The sequence below is a fragment of the Rhopalosiphum padi genome, chromosome 4, assembly GCF_020882245.1.
Source record: "Rhopalosiphum padi isolate XX-2018 chromosome 4, ASM2088224v1, whole genome shotgun sequence".
NCBI classification, from domain to species: Eukaryota; Metazoa; Arthropoda; class Insecta; order Hemiptera; family Aphididae; genus Rhopalosiphum; species Rhopalosiphum padi.
Window position 1 is genome coordinate 50,079,211 of NC_083600.1, and position 25,621 is coordinate 50,104,831.

The following is a 25,621-nucleotide window of genomic DNA, read 5'->3' on the forward strand; positions in this document are numbered from 1 at the left end:
AGTAATGTGACTTGATAAAATTCTGTCTATAGGTAGTACGATTCACTCTAAAACCTATATAATGGATCACCTTTATTCTTTTTAAGCCCTGTTTACGTCTATGAGGATAAGGGTCTGTTTACAATAGATAAAAAGCTCAGAATTTCAGATATCAAAAAAAGTCCGAGGACTTGGGTTACCAACGATATTATTTTTGAATATTGAGTCCTATATAATTTATACACCTAATATATTTTAATCCAGTGACATATTATTTTCAATAAAAGTCACCCAAGCATCGTATTTGAATGAAAATTGTTAAGAAAATATTGTATCAATATTATACACGGAAATAGGGTATTAAGTATTATATGGTGAAGTGTATAAATAACAGGAATAACACTAAAAAAAATTGTGGGTTAGTAATTTAGGTGTTGCGGTCATTCGCGGAGCATATTTGAGCACTACTCGTATATTATGATGGTTTTTACTTATTAATTATTATTCATATAATATTATACCTAAGTTTGTAACATAATATTTTAAAATTAATACATTTTAATTGTTAAAATTATACATATAACTATAGTCTATAATAACTCCCTTCCCCGCCATCATGTCAATTCATAATAATCTATAATTCTATATTCAATTAAAATGATATTATGTAATTGAATCATCGGCAAGGGCGTTTGATTTACTAAAATTTGGAAATCAGTACCTAGTAGCGGCAAGCACGTAACGGGGACGGGGATGGTTGTGGGGTTCAACCCTGTCCCGCCGTGAATATTTTTTTTGTATACGTGACTAAGTGGAGGAATACAAAAATTTACATCGATCTTAAAATATGAAATTTTGATGACATGATAGTATAATTCAGAAAAATTATAAAAGAGCTACACATGAATATTTTTGAATAATAAAAGGTAGGTACTCCCCACTTTGTGAACACTGCATTATTAATAGAATAAAAAAAAAGAATAAGGTTCATCATTAATTGTTGATAGAATTTTGTTTTTAAGAAGTATTCTGATAAGCGTATGGGCTTTGTCTTTGTATAAATTGTTTTCAATTTAAGAATATTTTAAATCATTCTATCATTTTTATTTTTTTTCTCATTGATATAATTTTCCCATGAGATTCAATTAAATATAGAAATATTATAATAAAATATTACATATAATATTATTAATTATTATGATATTGGCTTACGCTTTAATTTGTCGAACGTCCACATTTTACGTTTACGATACCTATTTAAATATTGAATGAGTAATGTGAACATGATCAAATTCATGAAACTTGTTTGATAATTCGGTTGAAAACAGTGAATCAATGAAATTAGTAACTGGCCTCACTGACATAATATATTAATATGCTAATTGTTGATGCCATATCCCCATGATATTGAACGTGCAATGTGGTGAAATCACAGATACATAATAATATTAAGCAGATTTAGGGCATATTTTAATAGCCATGTATATTTTATATATGTGGACCACTGGACTAACTGGACTGTGGGTGAAATATTCAAATTAATAGGATATCGATGCATTGTTCGTCCTCTCTCTCTGGAACACGTAACAGACAAAACGGATTTACGTAAAATATTTTTCTTTTAGTCTTATAATAAAATCACTTTTACAAAAAAGGTAATAATAGAGAATAACATTTTTCAAACATATCGATTTGTCTAAAAATTGTTTAAAAGTACTTTAATAATATTCAATTAAATTTATAAACTTTTATTTTTATTTTTAGTCAAATAAAAAAAAAAAAAAATGTAAAACCGATATGTTAAATCTTTAAAAATATTATTTTTTATAATTATTAATTTGTTTAACAAAATTTTCTAAATTCCTAAAAAAAATAAATGATTTTGCATGAATGGGTCAATGTAACTTACAGACTCATGAGTGAGAGAAAAAACAAATATTCCGCTAATATCTTAAAATTATAATATGATTCATTCAATAATCTAAAACCGTGATTCATTCGTTAATCGTTATCAATATCGCACTATTTAATTTACAGCGTTTACCATATAATCGTTATGAACTCTTCAGCAGCAGCAGCTGTTTTGCGGTTTGATATCTCGCTTTATCAAACATTTTTGATAACTGATTAAAATTGTTTACGTCGGCACCATATACTAAGATAGTGAGATAAATCATAACTTTGGCATCAGCACCAATGCACAATAAATCATAATATAACATTATTATTTATTATTTAATATTTATTAGTTATATAGTTATTACCATAACGTCCATACTCCAGCTGCATAGTCTATTATATCATAAAATTGTAAATTACAATATCCAAAAGTCGGAGAGTTTAAGATTTTAGTTCCGAATAAAGTAATAAATAGGTTATCGTTTTTTTGTGTCGCTATATCTTTAATATTTTATGCAAGCATCTAAAATTTAATCATGGCAAACAATAAGCCGGGACGAATATCTGATAAACTAGTTCGGTGGGAAGCCGAAAAGAACCCATTGGCACCTTTAAGTCAGTCTCAAATCAATGCATATCTGAGTTTGTCTGAACACATAGGTGATAGTGATTTTATGGTATGTGTTTGTATTATTGAGAAATTATATATTATATTATTGTTTTGAGATCTATAGAATATTGTAATTTTTTTTTTAGTCTTTAGAAATCGAAGACCATGACATAGATAAATCAGATATAAATGAAGATCCACAAATTTTAAATAGAAACATTGAATCTGCCGAGGATGTGAGTATAAGTTTTTGTAGTGTTAGAGTCAGGAATTTAAAGCAATTTAAATTTAAACAACAGTAACAATGTTAGCATGTTATAGAAATAAATGTTTTGCTTAGAAGTTGGAACAATTTAGTAGTAGTTCTAATCATAAAGTTGATCTTCTGCAAATTACTGTTGTTTAAACAAATTAATTTAAATGGTTTTTGGGATTTTATAGTGTAATGAAGAATACATACCCAATTAGCTTACTGAGATTTCCTATTTTATGTAATTTTTTCTTGTTAAATAATAAGTTAAATATTTTTTTCTTAATTTTATCTCATTGCTCATACAATTCTTTTTATTCTTAGTTTCATAAATTCTATCAAGAGATTTCTCAAAAATGGATGTCCGCGGATATAAAACCATGTTTACAGCTTGCAAATGAACTAAGAAGTCAGCTGGACGAGTGGAATTTAATGTTATCTAAGGTATCAATTGTCTAATTGTATGATTATTTGATGATTGATGTAAAATCAATCGTTTAAACTATAAATTATGGACAATAATAAAGAATATAATTTTTAGATGGACGAGTGTATGGAGCTTATTGGTATGTTGGAAGAAAAATACAGTGAGGTTTCAAAGAAAACAAACTCTTTATACTTAGCTGGAGAAGAACTACACACTGATCAGGTTTTTAAAAATTCATACAATTTGTTATGAGCATAAATTATACTTATGTATTTGTTTTAGACAAGTCTGAGTAACATTTGTCAAGAAATTAACGAACGTTTGTCCATCTTCAATGCTGCTGACTCTATACACTCAAAATTGGATTCACCTTCATTCATTGTCACCAGTGAAATGTTTGCTAACATGATGATGTCCATTGATACTGGAATTAAATATTTAAATTCTCATGTTGGTATAATTGAATCATTATTATTAGCTTTTTATTTGTAATTATCAATCAATATATTTGTCTTTCATAGATGTCGTATAAGGAGAGCAATAAATATCTTGCTCTGTATATAAACGCCAGGTACAAGGCTCTATCGCTTGTTCAAACTTATATAACTCAGTGTCTTCAGACAGGAACAGAGAGTTTAGATACAACTGAATTCATAGCACACTATGGGAAGTTTCAAGCAATTGCAACAAAAGTACGGCCAGTAATAGAATTATTGGAAAACCGTATAGATTTGGATCCAGTGTATGGCTGCTGTTTAATTTACCGATTACTGATTATATTAGATATTTGAATAATATAAAATCTTAAATTTATGTGCACAGATATTCTGCAGCATTGGAAGACTGTGTACTGGCTTATGTGACACGACGAAAAGCTCTTCTTGGTTCGTCCATAAGTAATACACTGTCCAATTACACATCAAGCGGAAGTGATTATTGTTCAACATTACGTTCATCGTGTAAAATACTCATACAATTGACTCATGACGAAAATCGATTGTATCAATGTTTCTTTACAAATAAATCTCCAGTATTCAGGTATGATAAAAAAAAATGTATTACAATGTGTTTTTTGGTAGTTTGAAAGTCTTACTTTTTATTTTTATTTTAGAGAATATCTTGAAACAGTCTGTATGCATTTGTATGATATGTTAAGGCCATTAGTTATTCACATGAAACATTTTGAAACATTAGTAGAACTTTGTACAATCCTAAGGATAGAAATATTACAAGACTATGTTTCTGAAGATGGTAACTAGAAAAAAAAAATATATTTAACAATATTATTTGAATTTAAAATCAATCGGTTTTTAGCTTCACTTGAGGTTTTTGGATCTGTAGCAGAGTTACTATTACAAGATACACAAGAGCGTTTAGTATTTCGAGCGAATTTATACTTTGTCACGGACATTTCTGAATACAAGCCATCACCTGGTGATATAGCGTATCCAGAAAAATTAAAACAAATGGAAGCAATTGCTGAAGAAATGCAATATCGACAGTTGACTAGATACGACTCGACTGGAAGTTTAGTGTCATCTGTATCTGAAGCGCCATCAGTTATGTCAAAACAGTCTATTGGTAGGTATCATTGATTATACAATAGAATATTTCTTAGCTTGTTTCAAGCTTTTTATAATATTTTATTTTATTTTTTTTAATTATAATAGTTATAACTTTTAATTTAAAATGCAGTTTATTATTAAAACGTTTTTCTTAGAACACAAATAATATTCTAAATATTGTTATTAAAAGATGTGTTACCCTGAAATTAGTTATGTTATTATAATGAATGAAATATGACAAGCACTTTTACAATTCTGTATGTATGTAGACATAATAAATTTCATTATTGTATTGATTATTATTGTACCCTTTTAAATTTTAATTAGAGCATTATACACCTTATAAGGTCAGTTATTTCAACAAATGGTCTTAATTTTTCGGATTATTAGTTATTTTATTTTTCTTATTCCTAGTCTATTAAATCAAACACTTTCAAACCATTCCTAATAAGGAACACTATATATTTCATTGTATTTTACTACACTAGGCGTATATAATTTTATTTTATTTTTAACAACTTTTTTTTTTAGGTGGATGGACTTCTGCTGCAGATCTTCATGGAATGTGGTATCCGCCTGTGAGGCGTACATTGATGTGTTTATCACGTTTGTATAGATGTGTTGATAAAACCATTTTTCAAAGTCTTTCTCATGAGGCAGTTGCATTGTGTTTGAAAAACATACATCAAGCTGCTCTGTTGATTTCTCAAAAAAAAGTAAATTTATTTAAAACTGTTTTTAATATTTTTCGGTATTTACTTATTATATTTATGAAAATTACTGAGAAAATTAAAATATTACCTTATATAATTATTACCCGGAATCTAGACTCTATTTCTAATCATTGTAGGTTAGGTACATAAATTGAAATATTTTAGCCCTGATACATGAAAAATGTTTTCACTTTAAAAATTAATTGAAAAAAAAATGTACATCAACCTACCTTAATACCAATAGTAAAATAAATTATTTTAATAGCAATATCAAAAACTCTAAATTACTTACTAATATAATCGGACTGACAGACTGTCTTTGTCCTTTACTTAGAATCATTTTACGTATGCAATGATTTATCATTGAAATCAAATTTAATACATACATTATAATTTATAATGACTTGCTCAATGACAAATTTCATTCGATACCTACTGTACAGCAGAGTGGTTACCTAATTTATTTTTATTTTGTACTTATATTCATAAGTTTCCTATTTCAATTGCCTGCAGGTGTTTATGCACTTTTTTTATTGTTATATTTTAGGGATTTATTGACAAATTAAATTTTGAAATATTTTTCTTAACAGTTTAATTTAAATATTGAGCATGTGCCAAGTAAACATTATAATTATAACTTAAAGAAAATCACAAATATGTAACAGACGGTGATTAATGTTTATTAATTTAATTATTGATTTTATTTTTTGTAGACACCAACAGACGGATCTTTGTTTGAGATAAAACATTTATTGATAATCAGAGAACAAATAGCACCGTTTCAAGTAGATTTTACTATTAAAGAATTGAACTTGGATTTTAGTAAAATGAAAAATGCCGGTAAATTATACATTTACCACATTTCAGTCAACAACATAATAAAATAAATATGAACTTCTACATTTTTTTCCAGCTTGGGGTTTAATTCAAAAACATGACAAAATGTTTGCTTTAAACTCAAGTAACTCAATTATTGAGTTTTTACTGGAAGGAACACCAGTTGTATTAGAGAACTCTGTGGATTCGAGACGTTTAGTTGATCAAACATTGAAAGAGTCTTGTCAAACATTCATCAATCATTCATCTAACTCATTAATATCACCACTGTCTATGTTTCTGGACGAAGTATGATTTGACTTGTAAAAGCTTATTATGTTCTTAAACATTTCTTTATGTAACATGTAATATTTACTTTATGTTTATGTAACAGGTTCAAAAATATATTAAATGGTGTAATATGCAAGGATTCTTGGCTATTGTTAAACAGCAAGAATTTGCCCAACCCAAAGCTATTCAAGAAAAGGTACAAGAATCATTGGCAAAAATCAAAAAAGACTTACCATTACTCCATCAGAGTATGGCATTGTACTTGGCCAATGGAGACACACAGTTTGTCTTGTATAGGCCTATAAAAGTATGTTAATTTTAAAAAAAATAAGTGACTAAGTATAATTTACTCAGTTTTATATTTTTGTTTTTTAGAATAATATTTTGCATATGTTTATGAAAATTCAACAATTTTTAACTACAAACAGTTACACTAAAGAAGAACAACAATTAATTGCATGTCCTACGTCTGAACAGATGTCTATGTTGTTATCCACTTCATCTTTGGCATCTACTAAGTCGTAATTACAACATTATTTGTTAACATTTTAATTCTTTTGTGTATCTTGATAATAACTATTTTCTAGGAACTCGAGAAAAACAAGTGCTGTATCCATTGATGAGGATCCTGCTGAAACCAATGAAAACTCTTTGTAGTATTAAATCAATATGATTAAATTAAAATTGTCTGTGATAAATGTTATGAAATATTCATTCATTAAAATAATTACATTATTATCTATTACTTATTTTAGCGCTAATATTTAATTACGAGTCATTTTAAAATGCAGTTAACGATCTAATAGGTTCAGCTAAAGCATTTTCTGTGACAGTTAAGGATTTAGAACGTTTTTTTTTCTTCAAATGGTTTTTAATTTTGATTTGTGGAATTTTTTTCTTTTCTCTTTTGCGTTTCACAAATTCAATAATCAATGTAAAAGCAGCCAGCAATATGCCTCCACCCAATAGTACAAACATGCCTTGTACATCATCCAATGCAAGTTGACGGTCTTCTGGGGCAATTATTAAGTTCGGCTAAGAAAATTTGAAACAGTATTTTTTTAAAGACGTAATTGATAATAATTGATTTACTTACATTACTAACTCCAGACTTTTGTGTGATTTCCCATTCAATATCTTTGATTATTTTGGTTATTAATCCACTTTGTTGTGCTCGAAGTATCAGATCATTAAATATATTACGAAATAAAAAATTTTTTTTATAAGCTATACCAATATTAAATGGAACATAACACTCCGAAGCAACATGAAGGAATATTTTCTTGTTTTTGTACCTAAAATTAATAATATAATAAAATTCCTAGCCATGTATTTGTCACTCAAGATTTATATGTAGGTACATACTTCTGTATGTAGTTATTTTGGTATAAATAAGTGAGTGAAATTTTAGAACCCAGTAAAGCATAGTCTAATATGAACCTGGTTTTGACAATGTAATCTATTGCATCTTCTAAATTATTCATAAGCTTTATATTTGACATTAGCCTTTTAGACATTGTATCATTGGTAACATTTAGATAATTTTGCCAACCACCCTTATCTAAAATATAAATTATAATTTAAACATATTAATGTTATTGAGTTTATTGTCTGTTGTTACAAATTTTTTTTTCAAATTGTTGGAATATTATGTTTTTACTGTGTTTTTATTTTTGTTGTTGTCAAGTTAGAATTGTAATTTAAATTATTATTGGTATTTATATATTTTCACTATTTAAAAATAAAACAATAGTTTATTATGTCTTGTATATATTTGTACATTTTTTAAAGATAATAATAACTATTAAATACCTAATTAACTTTTTTAATCTTTCTAAACTTTCTTTGAGAACAGGTTATAATGAACCAAAATCGAAAAAAATATATCCAACCCTACAACGAAGAAATAAATAATTTGTTCATGCAATTTTTAGCACATAAGCTGCAATAATGTTTATTTCAATATTTCACAATTTGTGTGCATTTATATTGTGCAACTTTTAAATCAAAGTTAAGTATTAAAATGTAAGTATTTTTAAATTAAATTGTATATCTTACGATAACATTTAAGTAGCAATTACTATCATTATTGTAACTATTATAAATTATAATTAATAAGTTACTATACTAATAATACCCATCTATATATAATAGATATATAATAGTATAATACTAAATACTAATATACTATAATACTAATTTTTTAGGCAATCAAATTAAAAATCATAGTATTATATACCAACGTCCAACACTGCGTACAAACAATCCTGTTTTAATTCATTCGTAATTGTTTGTTAATTTTATTACTTATTATGTATATTATGTGGTAGGTATAATAATGCGCGAATTTATCTAATTTAGTTAATAAAACAGTAGTAAATACCTACTATAGTACTATTATTATCAATTACTTTTATCGTCTCGTAGGGTATATTATATTTTGAATTTGTTAGAATACATATAACATATTCGACTACTTTTAAAGTATACATATATATTCATATTAATTTATGTTGTAGATTAGGAATAATAAGAAATGAGAGTAATAACATTTTTAGACAATACATTAAGATTACCTAATAAAGTAATAACTTATTAAATCCCTGTACAAATTAATTACATATTATATTACCACATTAATTTAGAATTCTAGTAGGTAACAATAATAATAATAATTATAAAAATAATAACAATAAATAATAATATACTAACTATAATTGATTTGAACAAATTGTTTTGTCACGAATTTAAAACTTTTTTATAGGGTACCAAAAAAAGGTATTTTTAATGAACAGAAAAATGTAAGAAAAGTATTCTGAACACGTAATCAATAGTAGCCAGCAGGTACCTTTTTGATTGTTTTTTTTTAAAAAGTACTTAAAATAATAGTATCCCAAATAACCAATGAAAAAAGTAATCGAATATTTTTAATTGAATGCATTATTTATTTGAACATTTTACAAAATTACAATTACCTACCTAAGGTCATAACTCTGTAGTGTTGATCGATCAATTGGTATGATGAATCTACTATCACAGGTTGTGCTGGTAATGTTATGAATGCTATTATCGAACTAGTGTAGGCTGTCGTAATGATGATCGTAAAAATCCAATACGTTCCTACAACAAACAATATTGTAAATATTATAGTGTAATAGCAATAATAATTTACCAAGCAAGGAAAATGTTGAATTCAAACCAGGGGCGGATCCAGAAATTCAACAAGGGGGGGAGGTAATTAAAATACATCCATCAAATACTATTCATACCTACTTTTAACATACTTATTAATATAAAAATTAATTACTTATATTATTTACTTATTATAATATTCGCCATTTAGAATTTATTTTTACAAACTGGTATCAATGACAAAATTTTTATACTTTTATAAATTTATAAAATTTAAGTATAATAAGCTCAAGGGGGGAGGGGTATTTACTCTTTTACCCCTCCCTTGGATCCGCCACTGATTCAAACGTACTTTTAAATATAAATAATAAAAATAAAAATTAATAAATACATAATAAATAACACATTTGTAATGACCAGTAGCGCCGAAGTACAAAATTATGTATGGCGAGGATCTCCAACAAGGCAACAACCACTGTTGTATTATAGCATAAAGGAATCTATAGCTATTTATGGAAATGGAATTCACATTGCATTTATTTAATTGAATTATAATAATAGAAATGAAATTTATTTTTAATTTATACTATAAGATTTTTTTAATTATTTATACCATATATTTATTTATAATATTACATTATAAAAAAAAAAACATAATTTATGCCATTTATACAAAATGTATACTACTTATAATATTACTATAAAATTTAACTTCTAATAAATGATTGGATATTACAAAAATGGCATAAACGTACTTACAATGGGTACCTACCTTTTTTTCGGGATTCAACTTACCTAGGTAGTATTTATTTTTCCCGAATCCAATTTACCGAAATCATATCATTTGGTACCCAATTTACTAATCCCGCATAATAGATGGACAGTAATAATGTATCAATGTATTGGAAATGGAGTGAGTAGTCGCCATTCGCCAATCGGCGGATCGTGGAGTCTATATCAATAGACCATTTCTATATTTTTATTTTTGTTGAGTCCAAAATATTGGTTTCTATATTCTATATAGTATATATATTTATGTGCATAAAATATTTATAATTAATTATTTAAATTTATAAATAATAATCGGTAAGGCAGTATTAACATTTAACATACGTTATATATATGGTTAATATAGACAATATAGTATTTTATTAAGTCTTAATAAATGTGCTCAAAACAATAGTAAAAGTGATAACTAAAAATATAATTATTAACTATTCAATAAACAGATAGTACACGAAACAAGTATACAATATACTCAACAAAAATAACAATGACATCACTCAGATCTGAATACTTAATGGCTGACTGGCAATTGCTGAGTAACTACATAGGTATAGATACAGATTTCTGCGTTATTAGTTGTTACTGTTCTTACTAATGATTGTATTTGTATTATTATGGACTATTTCGTGTTCAACAAATGCATTGTTATTTAATACCAAATATTCAATGGGCAATATAACTTAATTATTTGTATTTCTATTCCTATTTATTTTCATAATTATCTTATGGACCCACACCCTAACAAAATGTTATAATATGTAAGGTAGCAGGCAGCAGTTGTACATAAACATAGACTTTGGTGCCACTGGCAACGGCTATCACTTATTCATATTTTATTCACCAATAAAGAGTCTGGTTGATCCCATTTTCGTATTGGTCCAAGACTTGACGCCCTTAAATGTAAACAGATTCGTGTACGTTCCGAACATGTAACAGCACATGCTTTCCAGTTGTTTGGGACTCTTGCACAGCGTCTTCACATTGCGGTTATTCGTGAACGCTATGGGAAATATAGCTGCCATATAAGTGATCACTACCATAACCCAAATGCTCCAATGAAATGGACCGAATATCGCTCTGTACCTATTATATACACAACAATTCAAATCATAGATTTACGAGTATACTCGGAATTCTAATGTAGGTAAGAATGGTAAGATGATTTAAGTAAACTGACTACACTTTGTAGTAAGTTTGTGGACGTGTGTGAAGTTAACCACTCGACAATGACTGGTCAAAAACGGGGAGGGGGAGAAACTTAAAACGTATTTTGCGAGTGAATATATTAGTGTCTTTGAGAAAGTATAGTACTCGAAGTATGTTTTTCATGTGTAAAATGCGCTATGCTGCTTTTTACTATACTGCAAATATGTATGGTTGTATACCAGTATAATTATCTATTACACATTATCTTGGGTCTTCGGAAAATCTTTGCTGCACAATTTATGAGTATCCTAGCATGCTGATCGTCTCGAATAGCGTTGCATTGTATTGTATATAGTCGTATAAAGTCGGAAGGTGTACTATAAACTATTGGTCTACTTACCGTCCCACTGACTATGGGACTGGAGTTATATTATTTACTAGGCAGGGGCAAGTGGCAACTCTATTTTTCGGATTTTTCCTATAGTCTATACCGGTATTGGCCAATCTCAGTCTTATGTTGCGTCGGTAAACATATACATATACTATAAAATATTAAAATATTATAGGTTTTAAATTTAACAACTTCACATCTATGATTAGGTGTGTTGCCAAAACAATATACCCACATAAAACGTTTAAAAAAATCAATTTTATTTTTTCAGGGTTCACGGCTACCTGTAGACACTTCAAAAAAAAAAAAATAATTGTATGCCTTTTTAAGATTATAAGTGAGAAAGTTACAAATAAGCTTGAAAGTTTGAACGAAACGTCGCCCGTTAGTTAACCTTTAAAACAAAAATAACTACAAATACAAATATGAAAAATATAGTAATTTTGTTCGGTTCATTTATAACGGGGCACAATGATGTCGTTATTATAATTTTATTTCTTATTATTACTTGGACAAAGCAAATGATCCCAAAGACATGAATGTCCCACAATCTTGCATGATAACAGGTGAAAAATCGACTATTGAATAACGAGCGTTGGTCATGTATAAACCTGAAATTCCGAGTTCAGCTTTGGAAGTTACTAAGTCTCCAATGATACGATCATCAGCTTCGTCCCTATAAAGAAAAAAAATAAGTTTGTAAGTCATTTATTTTTTATTGTTAAATTATTAAGAAAGAGTGATGAAAAATGAAAATATATAAAATAATACAGCACACTTTACAATATTATAATATATAATATATTTAAATTCATGGAAATTTCACAAAAATAGGAAAAAATATTTTCGAACGTCAATTAAAATTGAAGTAAGACTCATGTTTGAGTACTGCAGTTGAATGAATTTATATTAAATGTGGATAAACATAAATGGTAACTTGATCAAGATACTATAGAGAAGTAGGAAGATTTATTGATTTATAAATATAATATTTATACAAGAATTACATAAATAAAATATATTATCAGCTGTCGTCCATTATATTTTGTTTAAACTTAATAAATAATAACTTAAATTATTATAAATGTAATAAACTAATAACTAATAAACAATGATATTACTAATCAACATTCACCTGGATTTTGAAAGAGTTGCATCTTGTATTTCCAACGTGAAATTCAATACTCCCGCGATTAATTGTAACAATCTAATTTCGATCCCGTCCCACAATATGGACTGATGTTCTTGAGTTAAAACGTTGTCGATGCTTAATAAAATATGTGTACGTATTAGAAACGTACATATCATTGACATAAATACATACGTTCATAAAAAAAAAAAAATTTTAATTTAAAAAAAATATGTTGTAACTGTATGTACCTTCGAAATACTAATGGTGGTTTTTCAATTGCAGACAAAATAAATCGATGTCCCCTAAATCCACTAGCTAATTTTACCGGATACAAGTCAACCTCCGGTCTCGTAAATTTATTCAATTTCCACGTGGTTAAAATTGTTTGGACACTGCTTCCTAAACCATCTATGTATATTTCGTGAGTATATAATTTGATATCAGCTACTTCCTATAAGAACATCGGAGTATCTACAGGTTATTCTATACAAAACAATTTATGCAAATATGTATTTATAAATAAATATAATGTGACATGTGTAGGTAAATGGCAAACGTGTGTGTTATTAATTTTTAAATATTTATTAGTATATGTCGCGTATTAACCATGCATAAATAATAGACAATATATTGTATATTATATGGATTTTTTTGTAATAAGAGTCATTTAGTAAAGAATAAGCTAGTATTTAAGTATAGGTAGTACTCTAGCATTGTCCAGCAAGAGAACAATTCGAAGACCGATAAAAATCGGTTCTTCTGCGTATCGCACCATATATAGTAAATTCGATTTCAATGGCAGCAGATGGTCGCGTAGCGATGCGCAAAGTTGGCGTGTTCTCTTGCTGGACAGAGTATTCTCGAAACTAATCAGGTATTTTGTATTTAAATGGGTTGATAGGTTAATATTGATTAATTTACATATTAAGTACTTACCTATACTTACATAATATAAACTGACTAGAGAGTATTTGTTACAACTTATCAAAATCAAAGTAATAAATGATAGCTATATTTATATTTATAAATTATGAGTAATATAGTACAGTACATAGTTTAAAGTAACCCAACTACCCAACTATAGTTTTAAGTTGTGATTCAATAAATTAGGTGCTCCGAAAACGTATATCGTTAATAGTTTAATACACATATTCTATTATTCTCTATAATAATAATTTACAGACTACAGTAATTCTTAAAGTTATTATTATTCATTTTATTTTTTTTAATTGATTACATTTTTGTTTTTTTCCTGTAAGGCTGGTCCGGCGGAAGCAATCAATAAGTTCATAATATTTTGAGATGCTTGGCTTTTAAAAAATTCTTGTATTTGCCATTGAGATCCAATTGTCACTATGAATACTCTACTGTCAACCATGTGGCCAAACTTAGTTGCAGTGATTTCAGGATCTTGACAAAATATTAAATAGTTTACACATCTAGACTCCAAAGCTATGGTATTTTTTGAAGAATTATCATAAATATGTAAGATCTTGTACGGTACTGAATTGAACGACGTCAATATTATTTGCAAGACATCCTAAAAGATGTAAATGTAGTCAAATAGTTAAACACAATTAAATGAAGTTTTACTGAAATAGTTTTGTTTTACATTTATAAGTTATATAATGTGTAACATACAAACGGCTAAAGATTACCCCATACGTCACCACAATTATTACTGTAAGTATAATATTTAGTACCTATATTTATACAATGCTAATGGCTTATTAAATATTTTTAGATGTTTTAATTATCGTCTTAAATACCTATAAGCAGTATAGGCTATAGATTTTATAGGCCCTTTATAAATTTCCTAAATAGTAACTATTTATCATTAATAAGTAAGATAAGTAGAGTCGTATAGACGTATGTTTGTTGGAGAGCAATTATTAATATTATTATTAATTAAACTTATACTAGTTATACAGTTATACTATAGTTATATTATCACTATATAGTATAAATATATAATTAATTCGTAGATACAATATTATGTTTTATAATACTTAGATTGAATTCTGTATCAATTTTAAAAGTAGTAACTGCTGGACTAAAATTAAAAATTATTATTTATTAATTTTTAATTGATATTTTACGAGTTCAAGTATACACCTTCCCCCTGAGTTGCGTTTATTGGTTTAAGCAATGAATATAGTTCAATATACCTAAATATATATTATATAATCTTTATAGCTTCATGTATGCTATATAGTATATACATGTATAAGTAAATTGTATTTTATTATTTTTACACGATTTTTCAACTATAAAAAATAAAATAATATAAATATTGTAAAATAATGAACTAATAGGTATATATTATTTGGATCATACTCGTTATCACAAATAGTAACTGACAATGTAAGAAATTCGGGGTCATCGGGCATTCGGTCAAATAAAATATTAATATTTGAACTTGGAAGTTATAGTATGTATTACCATTACTATACATATTTATAAATAAGAACTGCATTGGTTTACTATATCGTACCATTGATTAAATATAATATGTATTTAATCAATGACCGTACTATTAAGATATAATTAATACACGAGTCACTATAATTAATAATATTATGTAGATGTGCGGTTACTAGTTCTTGATTGTCAAATGATTGTTAATTTTATAGAATATGATATAATATGAATAGTTATGATATACCTCTGTCCTCTACCTATTCTATATGTTACATATACGAGTATACAATTATTATTATAAATGAACACCATTAGTGTTATACCATATATTGATGTTTGATAGTTTATGTAATATTAAATCAGTAACTAGTAACGCATAACATAATTTATTTAATACATTATAATAAATATTTTAATATTTTTAACGTTTGCTCATTATTGTTATTAGGTAATCGTTATCATAATTTATTTTTATTTTAATATTTTTTAGTCATATACCTACATACCGGGCTACACCTAGTACCTACCAACCATAATAATGGGGATCAAATATTTTATGCTATGTATAGTATTTATTTTATTATACACACATACAGGATGTCTATTAAATACGATTTAATCAAACATCATAATCAAATATTTTAAACTTAAAAGTTTTTGATTTTAAAACTTCTACAAAATAAATTCCAACCTACATTAATGCCTTCTATTTCATATCAGTGGCATCCCTAGATCCTTTTATAGATGGGGGCGAAGTATAAGTTTTATACATTATATATATGTATAAACACACAAATTACTAGATAATGATTATATATATTAAGAAAAAATTGAAGGGAATAAGGCTATGGGAGGGGCTACTACCCCATTCATCTTCCCTGTATAACCCCTATAAACCACAATACATAATATAATATATATATATATATATATACATATAAATTTATTTTATATGAATCAAAATATTTAACTTAATAACATTTTTTTTTATATATATACGAGTATATACTTTTAACTATCCATATTATAATATTGGAATAATTCAAAATTGTGTTTTATATTTTTATTATGAGTTTAAGTTTGAACATGCTAACATAAATGGAACAACTGATATCATACATTGAAATATATATTTAATTTATTTCAATGTTATCCTCCTATTTTTTTTATATATTTATAACAAACAACACTAATAATCACATCACATACTATATTATTACTTATCGTGTTTCTATATTATGAATTTATATTATTTCCTTGTACACATACTAATAAAAGACAATGAAAAATATTTAATAATAACGAAATTTCAAATTTTTCAAAATTTTTAGCGCGGGCAGTATATTTGTCAGGGATTTTAGGGAGTGTAATGGCCCGCCCTTGGTGCCATCATTTAATTACAATAAATACTATATTTTACTATTACATATGAGGCTATGTAATTCTTTTATAAAATATTTATTCTGAAGTAGAATATTTTTTGAAATATTTCAATACATAAAAATCGAAATTTGGACGAATAGTTTACGAGTACCTATTTAAAGTTTATGTGTGAGTAAAGTGGAGAGGTATAGGGATACCTCACAAAATGTTTAAATGTGGATCTACTATTCTGTTTACCTAATATTTAAGTACTTATAAGTTATAACTCATACGGTATTCGTCAATTGCGCCGAATTTGAAACACTAGGTACTTGTATATAATATATATCTATTGCACAGGTATAAAAAGGTATTACATCAATTACGCCACGGTTAATCCATATTATGATAAAACTATCTTAGTTAATTTAACTTTTATAATTTTAGTTTTTATAAATAGTATAGTTAATATAGTTTTAGAACTTTTATATATTTTTAGAATTCGATTGGCGAATTTGACATATTATAACAATAATGTATTGTATTTGAATATTGATTAGCGCAATAAATTGATGTATACCAACACTTTCTTTCTTTCGTAATTTTCTTTCTTTATTTGCGATTTTCGGCGCAATTGATATATACCCAACACATAAACTACTCGTCCAAATTTCGTTTTTCATGTATCGAAATATTCTGAATAATATTGTTTTACTTCAGAATATGAAATTAAAAATGTATGTCGTCATTTAAAAAATAAAAAATTGAAATTTTTAACGATAACAAATATATACATTTTTTTTAAATTTATTTTGTTTCAAAAAGAAACTTTTTTTCAAAAACTTTAATACATTTTGAAATAATGAGTGTTGTTCGATCTTTGATAAATGAATCACCCAGTATAGTTACGTTATTCAATACTTTATATAATAAATATAATGATATATTTACTTAGTTATTACTTATTATAATTTATATAGTTATTAGTTTCTACTATTTGTGATGTAAAAATTAAGTTAAAATAACATTCTTAGCAAACACACAGAGAATAAATTGCATTACACATAAAGTTTTATATTATTATAGTTAGTCATTATAGTTTATCATAACTCATAAGTTACTCATTTATTTTAAAATTATCATTATTATTTATTTATGTAAAATTATTACAATATATAGGTATAATACGAAGCTACAGTTTCTAACTAAATTCATAAGTCTAAACTCAATAAAGCTGTCATCTATTTAATAAATTATTAATTAAACACTATAATATGTATAAATAAAATTTAAATAATATTGTTATTGTTCCCTTTTTTAATGGATAAGTATAAATTAAGACCATCATTATTAATAATAATTATTACCTTGTAATACAAATCAGTATCAAATAGGTCGTCAAAAATTATATTAATATGACAACTGATCAAGTACTTGTCGATGATTTCATTAACCAAAGAATTTAGTACTTTGATTTCTGGTTTTTCTTTCTAAACCCGAAAAAGTATTGCCTTTAATATAATTTATCTTCAAATAAAAATCAACTAACAATAAATCAGTATTAAAATTACTTACATTAATTAAATCGAGTTGAGAAACTAGGTTTGCTAAATTATTGTAGGATATATTTTGATTTCCGTTTATTAAATGAGTACAACTGGCTAAAACAACGAACAGGATCTTTGAAAACTGCATTATTTCTTAACTTTATTGTAAATTTGGCAATTGTATGTACGTATATATTTACAGCGAGGTACTCTATATACTAGATCGGGGGTTTTTTTCAAGCGCTTATAAATTCTATTACAATATATAATCAAAAAATAATTCCATATTGCACGTCATATTTAATATTAATAGAATAATATCAATGTATACATGCTATGATAAGGATATAATATATTAGTTCACATTAGATATATAATAATAAAGTTTTGATTAAATTGATTGGTATCATAACTAGTTATTTTTTGTAATGACTTAATAAATATATATTTAATCGTAAGTTATAGGAATATAATAAAGTATATAGATTAAAAAAATCAATATCCATATGGGTCCGTATACCTATATAACTATATAAGTAATATAAATAATATAAGTATTTAAATTTTTAATAGACTGAATCATTACAGTGCATTTATTCATCAACGATAAATTTGGTATAGTCTTGTCCTAGTATTACATTTTATTTGTATTTGTTGATGCCCGGCTAAGTCACCTAATGACTATCTAATACTATTATAGATGCAATCTAAAAATACTAAATATTAAATCCAGTCATAATATAAAATAGAAATAGGTAAGGTAAGGTATAGTTATAGTTGTTTAACGCTTGAGTTATGATTTATCATGGTGTAATCAATTTAAATGTAATTCTCTAGATTTTTGTTTCTGAAATTGTGTAGGTAGTGTGAAAGTTTCAAAGTTATGTGTGTTTCACTATTTGACCGCACGAGTTTGGTTACATCCTATTATTTATGTGCAATTGTAAACATATTAAAGGATTGGATGTAATGGCAGATAATTATATTTATTTATTTTTATTAAAAAATTGGACTGACTTTGAAACTTGCTAACGTTAGTTTAACCATATTTTTCCTTAAAATAAGCTCGTTAAGTCTACATTTTTAACGTTTCTAAATTTTTATTCTGTTGCTCTACACATTGAAGATAGAATATTTGAATTTTTAAAATATGTTTACACAATACACGGTATTGGACACTTGTTACCTATCTATAATCTATATAGTATATTTTAATTATGTGTATTTTTATTTTGAATTAAGACTTACTTAGTTATTAGTATCAACACATTTTACAATATTTACCTGTTCTGGCTGATGGCTGTTTTACAGTTATGTATAATATACTCAAGTGGCCTAGTTACGTCGGTATTGCATTTTATGGTATGCTTACTGATTAGATTATTCTACAACTGCAATGTAACATATACCTAATAGTTTTTTCTCATATTATACTTAAATGACAGTCTGTATGGTTATTGTTGACCGTAATTGTATATAATATATGCGTATACTATATCGTCTATATCCTTTGGATACATTAGAATGTAGGTAGATCGTAGATGTGAGTTTGATTATAAAATATGTATATGGTATACCATTTGGGCAATAAATTAATATATCATTATGATTTTTTATACCGTTATATATAATGTTATATAACGTTAATTTTTTTATTTTATTTTATATACCTACCTACTGATTTAACTATTAAATTTTGACAATCTACCTAATAAGTAATAACTGTATAGAGTACTATAGACACCTCATCATTTTTATTGTAAACATTAAGTAGGTAGGTGCCTACCTATGTTTTACGAATTTATGATTAACATTTAGTTTTTACAAAATAGTTTATTTTATTGGATACAAATACAAATGTGCAATTATTAATAATAAAAATGTTATTACTATTATTAAAATCATGTGTGCCTATGTTTATTGTATAATGTACATTTTGTATACCTATCTTGTAAACTGGATTTATTGTTCTAAATAACTTGAAGAAAATGTAATACTTACCTGTAAGTGTTACCACCATTTTACACACTTACACAGACGTACAACATAACAAATTTGCATTCTGCAGAACCAAGTTAGCAGAGCGAATTGACCTATTAATTATTATCTAACTTAAGGTAAGAATATTTTCTGTATTAATTGTAACTCAATATTTTTACGATATTTTAATTTTTAAGCGAGTCATAAGTATTTTTAAATTGAAATATTTTACATACTTGCTTAAACATTTAAATATCATCAAAAAATTAAAAATAACTTAAAATACAGATTATATTCTTCTCTTTAAATTTGATAATTGGTCAATTCACTTCATTTAATCATTTAAATTTCAAATTCCCGCTTAGTAGGTACTAAGGTCGTATAATTATATATATAAACACTATTTTACATGTTATCAGTGGCTGTTATCTCCGACAACGGCTGATCGGCTTAACCTCACTCGGATGTGGTTCGTCGCGATTCGGAAATAATAATAATACCATGTCGTCATTCAAGGTGTTTTGATAACAAATAATATCAAAGCATTACGTCCTTGTCAGTATTCACTACTCAGTAAGAAGTTGTCGTCATCATTTGCCACTATCACGCGGTTAGACTTGCGGTGCGTTTAGCGTTCGTCTGTCCGGTCCGTTATTAACGCTCGGTGGTCCGCTTCAGAGATCGCGCATACGCTCATCCGTCGAACGACCAGACTTTGAGGCCCGCTCGCTTGCCTTCGACCGACGGTCATTTCGTAAGTAATCCGCCATCCCGATAATATACGCCATGCCGCCCCTGGCCGCCGTAAGAACGTTACCCGATGAAGACGTCAAACTACCCGGCATTAACGCAGTTCTGCTCGGACCACCCGGTTCGGGCAAGGGGACTCAGGTAGATTTAATTTTTTTTTTATGATATTCTCAGACCTTTATTTTCTTTACACCGATGCGTGCTAACGTGTATCTTCGTCCAATTTTTTATTTTTCCTTTTTGACTTTTGCAGGCACCAAAATTGTTGCAGAAATTTTACTCATGTCACTTGTCTACGGGAGACATGTTGCGCTCCGAAGTGGCCTCTGGTTCGGAACTGGGTCAGAGGGTGAAAAAAGTCATAGAATCAGGTAACTACCGATGATGGTTTAATTGAAAATTGGATTTATCCGAGCTCTTACTACTAAATTCCCAACTCCAGTTTCCCCCCTCATTGATTGGTACACAGATTGTTTTTTCTTATTTGACAATATTTCTTATTTTTAACAAAACTTTATTTTATTTATTTAACAAATAAGACTAAGTTTTAGTTGTAAAAGTTAATTCTTTGTATTATTTGTTTTGAAACAACTTCCCTGATTACATTTTATGTAGCCTTCCAAGTATAAACAAGAAATTTATATGAGTATTGTTAGTCATGTAATTTATTTTAACTGTCAAATATACTTGAAAATAAAATATTAGATATATTAAAATAACTGATCTTAAAAGTTTTTAGTTGTTATATATTATACTTAAATATTTAAATAAGCTCCCATATATATAATATATACAAAAAAACCTTTGAAATTTGTCAGTCACACATCTTAATTTATATCAATTATTAAAAAAAAGGCATTAGTGAGTTTATCATATTTATTTTTCAATTTTTTTTTCAATGAGATTATATTTTTTTTTATGTAATTTAGAGGTCATATTATATATAATTATACATATTCTGTTTAGTTAGAACCTCTATAATGACCAGTTTTTGTCAGACAGTTACCCCCCACCAAGAGCTATGTTTGAAGTAGGAGATTAGCAAGGTTCCTTCTTAAAATTTTTCTTTTAAAATATTAGGATCTAAAGTTTTTCTAATTACAAAATATTAAATAGCTAGTAAGTATTGCATTTAACTCTTGCTATTTTAACTGTTTAAGATTGTTTGTAAGATTTTATTGCTAATAAACATATTATAATATACCTATACAAGTATTTTCTATATGATTTTAAGTTCAATGTACAATTTTGTACTTTATCTTTGAAGGTTTTTTCCTTAAGTGAACTGTTATTACTACTAGTAATTTTAAAACTTACTTATCCTTATAAAATACTTTTAATACTTTTTTGTTTAAATATGCGTTTATACTTAACTAGTTAACCTATATTATATTTAATATCAATTTTATTGTATAATAGTGCATGTGTATTTAAAGTTTTATATATTATCATCATTGTTACGAATACCTTGAAACAATTATAAAATACATGATTAGTTTAAATTGTATAAAAAATTATTATAATAACATTTGATATATCATGTATTCATGCCCTATATTATTATGAATTTTCTAAGGTTATATTTAAATTGTAAAATTCATCTAGAAGGTAATTATTATTTACTAAAGACAAAAATTATTAGTATTGTAATTCAGTTAAAGCCTTTTTTTGCATAGTCACTTGGCGATATTTCTTTAAATTTAAATTGCAGTTAATTTTTTTTTAAAAGGCGGACAAGTGGGTACCACTCTTACTTCAATAGGTATTGAGTAGGACTGTGATAAATGTGTTGAATTTGAATTCAATGATATAGTATTATGTATGAAAAATAATTCTGAGCCGAAATGGTCTATCAGCCTATACCACTAAGATGTATATTCCATGTTGATTTTCGATATTATTATTAAATAATAATAATTTATTTCACCAATAACAGAAGATTACTACAATATTATTAGAAATAACAATACATTATTGGTCTACTCAATATAGCCTATGGCTGTGTTATGAGTAGGAGTTATAAATATAATTTTTAACAGAAAAAATAATAATATAATACCAAGATATGATTAACAAATACATAGAATTAACTAAAATAAAAATTTAATTTGACCTTACAACTAATTTAGCTAATAATGTTGATTATAACAGTTAAAGTGAAAGATTTATAAAATCATTAAAATAATTTAAATTAATTTTTAAGGTAGTACAAATTTTACAAAATACAATTAATATAAAATTTATTAAAATTAGTTCTAGGTTTTAGAACAATAATATAAATAGCATTATTGAACCTTGTATTATGATTATGTGTAGATATATCAATAATATTTCTGTAATTAAACATAAAAAGGCATACATTTTTAAAATAAAAGAATTTAAACTATGAAGATTATAATCTTTGTATATATTTTGACAAGAGTATAGCCTTGGATTGAAAAATATATAAATAAAGTAATTTATTTCACTATTAGTTTAATTATACGTTGAATTAATTTTTACATACAACATTGCATTTGAAGATATCATCGGGTGTATAAACTATAATAAAATACATTAAAGTTTTATGTACCTCCAAATTATGGTTTTGAACTATAATAAAATAATAAATATCGTTATCTATAGTTTAAAGATCCAAATTTGAACTTAAAATGTTTGTAAACAAGTTGTGCTTTTATACTTTTTTTTGTATTTTTTGGCTTCAGTTTGAGTATTCTAAGTCTTCAGTTGTTATCAAGAATTTTTTATTACATTTTCAAGTCTTAGCTATAAAATTTGCAAATTTTATAATTTTCCAACTGTAAAACAATTTATTTTGTTTTATTACGTTTAAATTATACATTTATAATTTACAAACTAGTAGTTATGACCTGCTATAGTATATAATATATATATATTTAATATTTGTACATTATTTTTGATTAATTGTATAAGAAAATTTAATTGAGAAAGTCATTAACGGGTATTGTTTCTTTTTCTTAAAGATATTTAATGATGTCTAAGTATTTGTTGTATTATTAAAATATTTTTTTTTATCTCGTATACCTTAGGTAATAAATGAAATCTTTTGCAATTTCATATAATGCAAAATAAAACTATTTTTAAATAGTTAAATTTTGTTTTGATAAGATTGTTTTATACTTTGCTTATTAAATATTTTAAATTAAGATTTATACAAGATATTGTTTATGGAATATTTAATTTAAATTAGTCTTAGTTGTTATTATTTAATATCTATAAAAGTATATAATAATTTGATTTTAATTATTTTTGAATTTCAGGTAATTTGGTTAGTGACGAGCTTGTTGTTGATTTGATTGATCAAAATTTAGATAGACCAGAGTGTAGGCAAGGATTTTTATTGGATGGTTTCCCACGAACAGTACCTCAAGCTGAAAAAGTAAAAAAATATATATAATTATTTTTAATAACTTAAATATTTAATATATTTAATTCCATCTTTAGCTAGACAATCTTTTAGAAAAACGGAAAACACAGTTAGACTCTGTGATTGAGTTTAACATAAGTGACAGTTTATTGGTACGCCGTATAACAGGGCGCTTAATACACCCTGCTAGTGGCCGATCTTATCATGAAGAATTTCATCCACCAAAAGTTGATATGAAAGATGATGTAAGCTTTATTTATAATTCTTATATATTTTAATAATTTAATTTAAAAAAAAACATAATCAAATATGATTATATTATAGTTTCTAAATGTGTGTCTATAACTTTTAGATAACTGGTGAGTCATTGATTCGCCGTGCTGATGATAATGTGGATGCTTTAAAAAAGCGTCTTGAATCATATCATAAACAAACATCTCCACTGATAGACTATTATCAGAAAAAAGGTATGTTAAAATTATTAGTTGTAATTAAAAATAAATATTTTAATTGAAATATTATTTTAGGAATTCATGCTAAAGTTGATGCATCTAAGAGTTCTGATGAAGTTTTCAGAATGGTAGAAAATATATTTTTACGTTGTTCAAGTTCGGCCAATAAAGACAGAGTAATATTTGTTTGAATCATTTCAATTTTGAATTTTATTTGATTTTTTTCAAAATGTTGAACATACAAAATCATACAGTTTTCCATTTTCTCAATATTTTTAGTAACTATAATTCTAATAAAATGATCTGAAATTGTTACATTTTTATAATAGAAAACAGTATATTATCCAGTGTTATTTTATTAACAAATAATAATTATTTTAGGTTTAATATAAACAAAAAACCAGTGATTTTGGGAAGTAAGTATGGTTATTAAATTTAACATACTTTGTGTACTTATTAAAAAGCTTTTACGGGTTTAATACATAAACATTTTGTTTGATTTATTTTTGTTTTATATACGTCATACGTATATTTTTTGTAGGTATATATATATTATGTATACATAAATTAAAATGAGTTTTTAC

At 26.2% G+C, this 25,621-nt stretch overlaps 3 protein-coding genes across 4 annotated transcripts; 2 read left to right on the forward strand and 1 right to left on the reverse strand.

Moving 5' to 3' along the window:
* The first annotated feature begins 2,131 nt into the window (after positions 1-2,131).
* Positions 2,132-8,319, forward strand: LOC132929886 (conserved oligomeric Golgi complex subunit 3). Its single transcript, XM_060995518.1, has 15 exons — positions 2,132-2,555; positions 2,635-2,724; positions 3,063-3,182; positions 3,280-3,387; positions 3,448-3,615; positions 3,687-3,907; positions 3,988-4,203; positions 4,277-4,416; positions 4,480-4,746; positions 5,262-5,446; positions 6,157-6,283; positions 6,357-6,568; positions 6,654-6,857; positions 6,926-7,071; positions 7,138-8,319. The coding sequence occupies exons 1-15, from the start codon at positions 2,415-2,417 to the stop codon at positions 7,205-7,207; spliced, it is 2,415 nt and encodes an 804-aa protein (XP_060851501.1). The 5' UTR covers positions 2,132-2,414; the 3' UTR covers positions 7,208-8,319.
* LOC132930029 (ionotropic receptor 21a) lies at positions 7,245-18,615 on the reverse strand. The gene is made up of 11 exons (XM_060995687.1): positions 18,496-18,615; positions 18,288-18,410; positions 14,375-14,677; positions 13,386-13,588; positions 13,141-13,272; positions 12,514-12,681; positions 11,310-11,551; positions 9,530-9,670; positions 7,916-8,111; positions 7,647-7,845; positions 7,245-7,585 (listed from the first exon to the last, which is right to left on the reverse strand). Exons 1-11 carry the CDS (start codon positions 18,613-18,615, stop codon positions 7,331-7,333), a joined length of 2,082 nt encoding a protein of 693 aa, XP_060851670.1. The 3' UTR covers positions 7,245-7,330.
* A 2,327-nt stretch (positions 18,616-20,942) lies between these two features.
* On the forward strand, positions 20,943-25,540 carry LOC132929181 (adenylate kinase). Of its 2 annotated transcripts, XM_060994333.1 has the most exons (7): positions 20,943-21,338; positions 21,451-21,568; positions 24,479-24,597; positions 24,663-24,830; positions 24,938-25,052; positions 25,113-25,213; positions 25,419-25,540. In XM_060994333.1, exons 1-7 carry the CDS (start codon positions 21,234-21,236, stop codon positions 25,422-25,424), a joined length of 732 nt encoding a protein of 243 aa, XP_060850316.1. In that variant the 5' UTR covers positions 20,943-21,233; the 3' UTR covers positions 25,425-25,540. The 2 variants fall into 2 exon arrangements, with proteins under 2 accessions (XP_060850316.1, XP_060850315.1); XM_060994332.1 differs by lacking the exon at positions 25,419-25,540 and having other exon boundaries at positions 25,113-25,380.
* The last annotated feature ends 81 nt before the right edge of the window (positions 25,541-25,621 follow it).